Consider the following 11,979-nt stretch of genomic DNA (forward strand, 5'->3'; position numbering starts at 1 on the left):
AGACTGTTTTTTTTTTTCGCACATATGTATAGGTGTGTGTGTGTGTGTGTGTGTGTGTGATCAGGTGTAGGAGTGTGTGTGTGTGGCTCTGTGTTCAGCTGTAGGAGTGTGTGTATGTGTTCAGGTGCAGGTGTGTTTAGTGTTGTCTGTATGTGTTCAGTGTTGTCTCTGTGTGTTCAGGTGTGTGTGTATATGTTCAGGTGCAGGTGTGTTCAGTGTTGTCTCTGGGTGTTCAGGTGTAGGTGTGTTCAGTGTTGTCTCTATGTGTTCAGGTGTCGGTGTATGTGTTCAGGTGCAGGTGTGTTCAGTGTTGTCTCTGTGTGTTCAGGTGTGTGTGTGTATGTGTTCAGGTGCAGGTGTGTTCAGTGTTGTCTCTGGGTGTTCAGGTGCAGGTGTGTTCAGTGTTGTCTCTGTGTGTTCAGGTGCAGGTGTGTTCAGTGTTGTCTCTGGGTGTTCAGGTGCAGGTGTGTTCAGTGTTGTCTCTGGGTGTTGGGGTGCAGGTGTGTTCAGTGTTGTCTCTGTGTGTTGGGGTGCAGGTGTGTTCAGTGTTGTCTCTGTGTGTTCAGGTGCAGGTGTGTTCAGTGTTGTCTCTGGGTGTTGGGGTGCAGGTGTGTTCAGTGTTGTCTCTGTGTGTTCAGGTGTCGGTGTGTGAGGAGATGTTGCGGGAGCTGCAGGGGATCGTTCTGTGCCAGGACAGCCTGCAGCTACGACGCCGTCGGGGGGCGGGGCCCCAGCGGCCTCGGCCCCTCCCCCCACGCGGGGGCGGAGCCGCCAGCCTGAGTAACGGGAAGCTGTGTGGCGGGTTGGGCGTGGTGCCGGAGCCGCTAGCGCAGCGGCTGGTGCAGGAGGCGGGGCTGGCGGTGAGGGGGTGCAGCCACGTCAGGATCTGCCCCGAGTGCCGGCGTTTCCAGGGACTGCGGCCCCGCCCGGCAACGGGGGGCGGAGCCTCACCCGCCCCCAGCGACGACAGCATCGAGTGGGAGAAAGCCAGCAACAGCAGCGAACCCGAATAACCCCGAGCAGACGGGCCTGCGCAGACGGGCTGCTCAAAGGGCTGCGCGGGGCTCAGACTGGCCGGGCGGGGCCGCTGCCGCTGCCACGGTTACTGCGGTCATGGGATGCATCCTGTCTTGGAACTCTGGTGAGCGGTGTTTCTATGGCGACCTGTGAGAGGAGTGTGTCCTCTCTCTGAGCCCTCAGCAGAGGGACCCCGTACTATGCAGAATCTCTCTTTTTTAATGTGTCGCTTTATTTCTTTAAACGTTGTTTTTCCTCGTTATATTGCCATTATTATGTCATTATTATGACAGTTTCATGTCTTAGTGACAACAGACACTCCTCTTCAGAACTGCAAGCTGAAAAGATGCAGAAGTCTTTTTTTAAGTGCCAAAACTGTGTAGCAGCCGTGATGACAACTAAGCAAATGGGACATAACAGCATTACACAGTGACTTTTGTATTGACAGTGATATTCTGTAATAAAGGTTTTAAAGGCGTTTCAGGCTACAGTGCATGTCAGCAGATGGGACTGGAGGGACGAAAGGAAGTGATTTAATTTAATTTCCTGGTGTGTGTATCTGCCCAGCCACACATTCCCCAAACCCACGACACCTTCATCATGCATTATGTTCTTGCTCCTATGTTCTGCACTCTCCTTCTTCCACATTCCCATCCTACAGACCCTCAGTTCCCCCCCGCTCCCTCTCCTCCTCCCCCCTCCCCCCTGCCCCTCTCCCCCCTGCTCCCTCTCCTCCCCTCTCCCCCTCTCCCCCTCTCGCCATCTCCTCCCCCCTGCTCCCTCTCCCCCTCTCCTCCCCCCTGCTCCCTCTCCCCCTCTCCTCCCCCCTGCTCCCTCTCCTCCCTTCTCCCCCTCTCCCGCTCCCTCTCCTCCCCCCGCTCCCTCTCCTCCCCTCTCCCCCTCTCCCGCTCCCTCTCCTCCCCCCGCTCCCTCTCCTCCCCTCTCCCCCTCTCCCCCTCTCCTCCCCCCTGCTCCCTCTCCTCCCCTCTCCCCCTCTCCCCCTCTCCTCCCCCCTGCTCCCTCTCCTCCCCTCTCCCCCTCTCCCCCTCTCCTCCCCCCGCTCCCTCTCCTCCCTTCTCCTCCTCTCCCGCTCCCTCTCCTCCCCCCACTCCTTCCTCCTTCTCCTCCCCTCTCCCTTCTCCCCCTCTCGCCATCTCCTCCCCCCTGCTCCCTCTCCCCCTCTCCTCCCCCCTGCTCCCTCTCCTCCTCCCCCTCTCCCGCCTCTCTCCTCCCCACACTCCCTCTCCACTCCCCCGCATGAAATGATCCAGCTGTTTGTGTTTCCACCAGCCGTCCTGCTGGTGGCTGAGCTCTGCTGCAGTGTAAAGTCACTCACTGCCACTGGCCAGGAGACACAGAGGGAGGTGCGAGACAGTCCTGCCTTCGGGGCTGATGCCACACACTTCTGCTCCCTACTATACCAAAACAGCAGGATGGCTCTCTGCGTTATATTAGCCATCAGTATCTATGGAATCTACAGCTGAATGAAGCGTGTGTGCGAGTGCTGTGTGGAGCACTGCATCAGGCCTGAGACGCTGCTGCTGCTGTTCCTTTAACTCATGTCATTCAGGTACCAGGGCGCTGTAACCCTCAGGAGCTCAGTGTGAGGTCTGTCTGCACCTCGCTCCTCTATATGGATTGGGTGCCATTTACAGTCATACAGTCTAAGGACTGAGATAGAAATGGTTTGTCTAAACAAGAATAATGCTGGTAACACGCAGTGACAGACTGAGGGTTGTGTGCAGCTCACAGCTCAAGGTGTAGCCTTTCCCAGGTCTCGCTTGACATTGTTTTCCACTGCGTATCTCAGGCACTGATGTTGCGTTAATATTACACTGACGGTCGAGGCTTCAGGATGACCCCGCAGTGTCTCATGGACAAGCTGACGGGAAGCTAATATTCATAATGCCTTAAAACCTCTGGTCACATAAATGAGAAAGATTCTGAATAACACTAGAGTCTCTAAAGAGGGGCAGGGCTGGCTGTGTGGCTTACTCTACATGCCAATGATAGATCGACCAAAAAAGACGAGCTGGTACTGCCTGTACCAATGCTGCCGTAGCCCAGCGCCTTCAAACGGTCCTGTGCCACACCGACAAGCTGGAGATCATCAATAGCATCACTTCCATTTGCAGATGTTTTTTCCTCATTCTGTCCATCCCCCACAGAGACGCTCTGAGTGCAGAGCTGTTTGATATGATGTTTCCGTGCAATGTGAATAGTAGTGAATAAATGATAGTGTTTCTGTTCTAGTAGAGGCTGAGTCTGTGATGGGCTGCTCTGTGACTCCGTGCTGTGGGAAGCTCTCTGTGTTGTTGAGGCTGTTCTGAGAGGAAAGAGCACGCAGGTGTGCGTTTCCCATGTCCCTGAAGAGGCCATGGCGTAAACGTGGTCTCTGTTTGAGAATGTGTCCAATCAGGGTCTCCCACTCAAGGTCCAGGAATAACCCATCTGAGCTGCCCAGAGTCACTGAAAAATGTGCGGTCTCTGCAGCGCTGCCACCATGCTGTGGGGAGGTTAAATGCATTCCATCCGAAGTTTAAAAGCTGCTGTCATCACAAATGTTTTCTGCTCAAAAAAATGAAAAAGAAAAACTGTTTCATCTGTGGCAAAATCAGCATAAGGAAGGATGCTGGCCAAAGCAAGCAGCATGACCATGTCAGTTACTAATCTTACAGTATAAACCTTGCAGTAACAGATATGTTACTGAACGGAAGAAATTAGTTTTCAAAGTTAAAAAGTGTATTCATTTATGAAATACAGTATGTGAACATCAAAATGATTATTTTTATGTTTACAAAATTTTTGTTGGTCGTGACCAGTGACCGGTAATGAACAAGTTTAGGCAGCAATGCCAGCAAGACTGAGGCAGCCAGTGTTTTCCTGCACCCCGGACCAGCTTCTCTGGTGGCCAAGCTGTTTTATGAGCCGTTATACCAGACATGGTTATAGTACGATTGCGGGTACTAATACTGCTGACTTTACAGAGGAATCATTTGGATGAAGTACAAAGCACATGGTGCTATTTTGGGACCTTCGGTGGGAGATTGTGTGTTGGATGGCAGGATTTGGCTGCAGATTTTTATATGCTTTATTTTCCTATGTTGTCATTTTTATTCCACTATATAAAAACTTTTTAAAAATAGACCAGCCCATGTGTGAGAGAGTGTTTCTGTTTGGTCTTTTCTACCAGTGTGGTTGCTCTAGTGTCAAAAGTGACACTAATGAAACTAATGATAATGCAGCTTAGTGTGATTAGAGTAATTCAGCGATGATGACGTGGGAACCAATAATCCTGCTGTGCTTGGTGAACACCAGGTCAGTGATGCCTTGCCAGCATAATATGGTGTCTCACCACCTCCTTCAACATTATCGTATCAAAATGTACTGTAATACAGTAACACATTCAAATATGATTATAAGTTATGTCTTCATTATAATAAATGATAAATGCTTAATAAATGTTTTGTAGCTACAGTAACATACCACATAAATACCATCTCCAGAGTAGCTCAGTGGAGCCTCACGCTGAGATTGCGGCCATGTCATTGGCTGACGATGAGCAGCAGCAGAAGGAACTGCCTTCATTCCTGCAGGGTTAAGGGAGGGTGTGTCAGCAGGGGCTGCTCATCTCTCTGCTCTCAGACACCCTGTGATGATGTCAGTGAAGCTGCTCGTCTCCTCCGATCAGTGCTGAGCTCACTGTAGCCACTGCGCCCCACTCTCCCGCATGCAGTCCCTGCGCCCCACACTCCCACACTCCCACACATCCGCATGCAGCCACTGCGCCCCACACTCCCACACTCCCACATGCAGCCACTGCGCCCCACACTCCCACACTCCCACACTCCCACATGCAGCCACTGCGCCCCACACTCCCACACTCCCACATGCAGACACTGCACCCCACACTCCCACACTCCCACACTCCCACATGCAGACACTGCACCCCACACTCCCACATGCAGCCACTGCACCCCACACTCCCACACTCCCACATGCAGCCACTGCACCCCACACTCCCACACTCCTACATGCAGCCACTGCATCCAACACTCCCGCATGCAGCCCCTGCACCCCACACTCCCACATGCAGCCACTGCACCCCACACTCCCACACTCCCACATGCAGCCACTGCGCCCCACACTCCCACACTCCCACACTCCCACATGCAGCCACTGCACCCCACACTCCCACACTCCCACACTCCCACATGCAGCCACTGCGCCCCACACTCCCGCACTCCCACATGCAGCCACTGCACCCCACACTCCCGCACTCCCACATGCAGCCACTGCACCCCACACTCCCACACTCCCACATGCAGACACTGCGCCCCACACTACCGCATGCAGTCCCTGCACCCCACACTCCCACACTCCCGCACTCCCACATGCAGACACTGCGCCCCACACTCCCACACTCCCACATGCAGCCACTGCCCCCCACACTCCCACATGCAGACACTGCGTGTAATCTTGTGTGGAATATCTGAATCTGGCAACCCTCTCTTCTTCCTTAATATCACATGTGTTAACGTTGCTGTAAAGATCAACGGTGCATTGTAAATTACACATAATAGTTGGTATTATAAAGCATTTATAACCGCAAATTATTCCGAAGTGTTGCCATATGAGAAAAGACTGAGGAAATAATATTTCACATGATACTACAGTGCGTTTCTGGCAGAAGCTTTGGACCCAGCATGCCTGAGAGTGTGTTCTGTGTCTGCTTCACTGGCAGAGAAGATGAAACAGCGTTTCAGCGCTTCAGATGGAGCCCCAGTGCTCCCTGTGAGTTCTGCTGCAGAGCCGTGTTAGAGAGGAGAGACTTCTTATTGAAAATTAAAGAAATTACTGTAGAATCCTGAACAGCTTCCTAAAACACCGCAGCAATGCAGTGGAGAAGCATGAGTGCAGTTAAGGCAGGACTGGGAGCCTCTCCACTCATTCAGTACAGACCGGGCAGGCGAGAACACAGAACCACAGAACCACAGACCCACCGGGCGAGAGCACAGACCCACAGACCCACCGGGCGAGAGCACAGACCCACAGACCCACCAGGTGAGAGCACAGACCCACAGACCCACCGGGCGAGAGCACAGACCCACAGACCCACCGGGCGAGAGCACAGACCCACAGACCCACAGACAGGAGCACAGACCCACAGACCGGCCGGACGAGAGCACAGACCCACAAACTCACAGACCCACCGGGCGAGAGCACAGACCCGCAGACCCACCAGGCGAGAGCACAGACCCACAGACCCACAGACAGGAGCACAGACCCACAGACCCACCGGGCGAGAGCACAGACCCACAGACCCACAGACAGGAGCACAGACCCACAGACCCACAGACCAACAGAAGTGCTGGGTGAGAGCACAGACCCACAGACAGGAGCACAGACCCACAGACCTGGCTGACAGAGCTCCGCCTTAGCCATGGGCGTAAATTACGGGGGGGATGGGGGGGGTTGTAACCCCCCTAATAATCAAAACCAGCCAATGCAACCCACATAATCATGTTCCTTAACCCTTGTGGTCAAGTTTTTCTGTCAAAATTCACTCAGTTACTAAAACTCACATTCCAGACTAACATTTCAATGCACATTACAAAGAAATTGTACCATTTTAACAACTAGCACGTGAGTTTAATAATGACTAGTGAGAGAGAGAGACGGTGAGAGAGAGAGACAGAGAGAGAGAGAGGGAGAGAGAGAGGGAGAGAGAGAACGAGAGAGAGAGAGAGAGACAGACTGACAAAGAGAGAGAGAGAGAGAGAGAGAACGAGAGAGAGAGAGAGAGAGAGAGACAGTGAGAGAGAGAGACAGTGAGAAAGACAGAGAGAGACAGAGAGAGAGAGAGAGACATGCTTCACATCAGCTCCTGAACTCCATAGTCTTTTGTTGTTTTTAAAATGAGACAAACTCTTCTTACATTTTTTAAACTCCAATAAAATACCAATCTCATGGTAAACATTATGAATTAGGCCACTTTTTTGGAAAAAGAACAAATAAACACAGGAGGGGTGTGTGCATCATACAGTGCCCTCCATATTTATTCATACCTCTGACTGAACATGAAGGAAAAAATGTTCACATTAGTTTGTTCCTTAATATTTTTAAGATATCACACCTGCATCTTAATATCATTGTACAGGGCTACATTTCCATTTCCAGGCTTGCTGGAGCTTCTTGGCAGGAGGACCAGGTTTTTGCCTAAAATGTCCTGTCATGTGTTCAAGTTCATAATGTCATAAGATCCACGGATGCAAAACAGACCCAAAACATAACACCCCTCCCACACCGTATGTCCAGGTGAGCATGGGGTTTCAGAATAGGCCTCACCCTGTTATCCCAAATACAAACATGACACCAGGTGAATGTGTTTCACCTGTGCATTTGGATATGTGACAAATATGGCATGTTGTAAAAGTGCACATGTGGAGTAAATGTTTATGTTATGTTATGCTTTCAGTACATGGTGGGAAAATTATTTTATTACACTTGTATCATAAACATTAAATATAGTTACATTTTTATTAAAATACTTTTTTATGTAACTGTCTCTGTGTTGAACATATTTGTACAGTACTACAAAGATGGCTGAGAAGCCACAGCCTGAACACTGGGTATTATTCCTGATAACGTTATCCAACACTGACACGTGCCAGTCAGCTGGTGTCCAGAAAAACAGGTTCTAGAAGCTCACATTTTCTTCAGGAGGAGCAAATATTGGTACAAGGATGAAGGTTAGAGGGTTATATGTAGCTTTGTATGTATATTAATCAGGTGCAGAAAGAGAGGAACCAGGAAAATGAGACTAATTCATGAGTCAGGTACTTATTACCTCAATGGTGAGACTTGGAAACTGTATTAAACCCATTTAAACTCAGTTTAATGCAATTTCATTCCAGAAAAATGATCTTATAATTTACACTCACTGCTTCATTTCTTTTCATTGAGATTCTAAATCACCTTATTTTTTTCTTGGTCAGTACTGTTTGCTGAAGCTGCAGCTGTTGCTTTTTCCAGTAGCTGCATTTTTCTGTTGTGGGGGCAGTGATGTTCCCATAGTGCTGCTGTCACTCACTCTCCTGAATCCCATCAGCCCCAGCAGAGTGTCTCTGCTAAACTCATTCGTGCTTCACTGGAGTAGCTCAGTTCTGCTTCCACAGTCACGGCAAACTGGACTGAAACCACCTACATCAACACATTTCCAAGATGTTTGATTTGATCAGACTGCAGTTGCACGTTTGCTGAATTATCTGTATCTTTATCTTTATTTAATAGACAGAAAAGCTGAACTGGTTCTTGAGTGGAATTTTGAGTGAAAGAGAACCTTCACATGTTCCCTACAAAGATTTATTTAATTTTGTGAGTGTGTTAATGGTTAAAATGTTACTTTAAAGGGAGGATACCTTTGTCTTCAATCCACTTCAGAATCCAAAAATATCTGATCTACTTCACTCAAAGGAAAATGTTAAATTGTTTAATTGTACTCGTCTGTTTGTGCATGTAAGCCGTTAGCAGTCTGTGATTGATTAACTGTAGGTGACCAGCCACTGGTAACAAGTCTCTCCTGTCTAATTAAGGGCTAATTAAAAAGAGTGTGAGAGACGGCCTCTCTTCTGCAGCCTGGCTGAGTAACTTGTGTTCAAAGCTGGTTTTGCTCGTTTTTTCAATGACAAGCGACAGTCAGCTTCTGTGGCACAGGAACTCCACTGTAACTACACTCACTCCCAGCTCGCTATACAGATCCCTTTCTGCATGCTCCCAGTGTGGTTAGCGGTGACTGCTGCAATACTTCTGCTAACACAACCTGAGTGAAATCCATTCTTACTGGCTATTTAACAGCGCTAACACACTCCTCTTGTCCAATCACAGCAGTACTACTACTTAATAGTACAACTGGGCCTATTAGTGTTTGAAGAGTACGTTTTAATAGTGCTTGTTTGGGCACAGATGGTTTTGTGTCTGAGTATTCTTTTTCCTGTCAATTCCTTTCCCTTGTAGATCTGTGTATCTGTGTCTCTCTGTAGGTGCCCTGCTGCTCTGCCTCAGTCACTGACTGGCTAACATCCCTCTGTCTTCAGGTGGGACTCGGTGGTCTGCTCTGCCTCAGTCACTGACTGGCTAACATCCCTCTCTCTTCAGGTGGGACTCGGTGCTCTGCTCTGTGTGGATGCTCTGCCGATCAGTGGGATGTACTGTCGTCTTCCATTTGTTTCCTATGAAACAAACGCCCTCTAGTGGACATGTGAAATAGTGTCAGTCAATTTGCAACATTGCAGACTGAAAATACAGGTGGTCATAAGCCATAATCACATGTACATACAATCTGTAGCAGCAGGAGTAAAATCGGAGTTAACAGTATGCAGTAAGCTTTTGCACAGCTATAATCTTCCCAAATAGCAAATATAAAATATTACACAGCCACAGATCGGGATGGCAGCGGAACAGGCCGGGGACAATGGAGGGTGTGTCAGCAGGGGTGGCCCATCTCGTCACTCTCAGGCACTCTGTGACTCCCCAGGTACAGGTATGCTGTGTGCTCAATACACAGGTGCAGGTATGCTGTGTGCTCAATACACAGGTACAGGTATGCTGTGTGCTCAATACACAGGTACAGGTATGCTGTGTGCTCTATACTCAGGTGTGGTATGCTGTGTGCTCTATACTCAGGTGTGGTATGCTGTGTGCTCTATACTCAGGTGTGGTATGCTGTGTGCTCTATACTCAGGTGTGGTATGCTGTGTGCTCTATACTCAGGTGTGGTATGCTGTGTGCTCTATACTCAGGTGCAGGTATGCTGTGTGCTCAATACACAGGTACAGGTATGCTGTGTGCTCTATATACATTTACATTACATTTACATTTATTCATTTAGCAGATGCTTTTATCCAAAGTGACTTAGAAGTGAAGTACAATACAACACAAGCGAAAAACCTTAAGGAGTCAACAATATTAGAAGCACTGAATGACAAAGTTCCAAAGGTTGGCCAGGCAAGGTACAAACTAACAGGTAAAGCTAACAAGTGCGTTAAACCATTACAATTTTTTTATAGTTTAGTAGGAGACAGTTTTAGTCATGAGAAGTTCCTTTAGGGGGGAAGTGTTTCAGGTGTTCAGGTAAGAGCGGAAAAGCTGTGTCTTCAGATGTTTCTTGAAGACAGAGGGACTCAGCAGAATGGATGAGGTGTGGAAGTTCATCCCACCATCAGGGGACAAAGGCGGAGAAGGTCCTGGATAGTGATGTAACGCCGTGATGCAACGGGACCACCAGGTGCCGTTCGGTGGCAGAGCATAGCAGTTGGGAGGGAACACAGGGTTGCAGCAGTGAGTTCAGGTAGGTAGGTGCAGTTTTGTTGGTCACCCTGTACGCAAGCATCAAGGCCTTGATCATGATGCGGACAGCTACAGAGAGCCAGTGGAGCGAGACCAGGAGAGTTGTAACATGAGCCCTTTTTGGTTCATTGAAAACCAGACGTGCAGCTGCGTTCTGTATCACCTGCAGAGGTTTAATAGTGCATGCAGGCAGGCCAGCCAAGAGAGCATCGCAGTAGTCCAGTGCCTGGACAAGGAGCTGCGCAGCAGACTCAGATAGGTAGGGCCTGATATTCCAGGATATCATGATCTAGTCGTCATAGCAGCGTGGTCGGTCAATTTTAGCTGGTCTTCAATCACTGCAGCACAGGTTCCTTGCAGACCTGGGGGCAATGGGGTGTTGTTGAGCCTAGCTGAACGGTGATGTCGTGCTGGATTGATGGGCTGGCTGGGATTACTAGAAGCTCTGTCTTGGATATGTTGAGTTGAAGGTGGCGCTCCTTCATCCAGACTGAGATTTCTGAGAGACAGACAAAGATCCGCGCTGAGACCTTGAGGTCATCAGGTTGGAACGAGAGGTACAGCTGGGTGTCATCGGCATAGCAATGGTAGGAGAAGCCATGCACCCGAATGATCGGACCCAGTGCGGTTGTGTATAGAGAGAAGAGGAGGGAACCAAGCACTGATCCCTGAGGTACCCCAGTGGTTAGCCAGTGGGACTTAGACTTATGCACAGGTACAGGTATGCTGTGTTTTATGTATACAGGTATTCTGTCTTCTGTGTGTATAGGTATTCTGTCTTCTGTGTATACAGGTGTACTTGCACTGTCTTCTGTCTGAGAGGATTAATAGCACTCTCCATCTGATGTGCAGATAAATCCTGGCTTTCTGGCAAGATGCAGTGCAGTGTATAAACTCAGACTCTATATCCTTCAATTTGCAGGATGGTCAGGAGCAGGTGTATTTCCAGGGTGTGTCCTTATTCTGGTAAAATACCATGACTGGGGCGGCAGTGTAGCATGGGGGTAAGGAGCAGGGCCTGTAACTGAAATGTTGTTGGTTTGATTCCCTGCTGGGACCCTGCCCCTGTACCCTTAGGCAAGCTACCCGACCCAGAATTGTGGAGGTAAATATCCAGCTGTATAAATGGGTAATGTAAAAATTGTAATCTGTGTAAGGTAAGTCACTCTGGATAAGAGCGTAATGCATGTAATGACTGTAGAAGTGTTCCAGCGCTGTGATTAAAGCACATGGTGCTTTCGCATTCCCCCACGACTGTCTAACGATCTCGCACTGTTCCCATAGTGCAGTATTGGGTAATACAGCTAGCAGCACACGTGTGCAGACGGTGCAAGCTTGTAGTTAGGATCCATACAACCATCAGGGGTCACATGACTTGGAAACCCTTCTCTCAGGGGTGTTGCCAGCGGTAACATCTTAAACAGGTTTCACACACTGCCACACTGGTGTGTAAGGCATTCTGGCGTGCTATAGCCTTACATAATGAGCTAAACCACAATATCAGAAATTTTATGAATGCCATTAAAATTTGGTTTAAGTGTCTACCTACTCATATAATCCCAAATAAAAGTCTGTTGTGCTTTGCTCTACTATAAGGGATCAGCACTGTGAGAA

The 11,979-nt window shown here is 49.2% G+C and overlaps 1 protein-coding gene across 1 annotated transcript in view; it reads left to right on the plus strand.

The window, feature by feature from the left end:
• The window catches only part of LOC118783209 (glutamate receptor ionotropic, kainate 4-like), a 148,309-nt gene extending 147,234 nt beyond the window's left edge, over positions 1 to 1,075 (plus strand). The window contains exon 20 of the mRNA XM_036536963.1: positions 639 to 1,075. Coding sequence (XP_036392856.1) covers positions 639 to 1,013 — 375 coding nt within the window. The 3' untranslated portion in view covers positions 1,014 to 1,075. The remainder of the gene's footprint in view (positions 1 to 638) is intronic.
• The last annotated feature ends 10,904 nt before the right edge of the window (positions 1,076 to 11,979 follow it).

Source organism: Megalops cyprinoides, chromosome 9 (assembly GCF_013368585.1).
Source record: "Megalops cyprinoides isolate fMegCyp1 chromosome 9, fMegCyp1.pri, whole genome shotgun sequence".
Lineage (NCBI taxonomy): Eukaryota > Metazoa > Chordata > Actinopteri > Elopiformes > Megalopidae > Megalops > Megalops cyprinoides.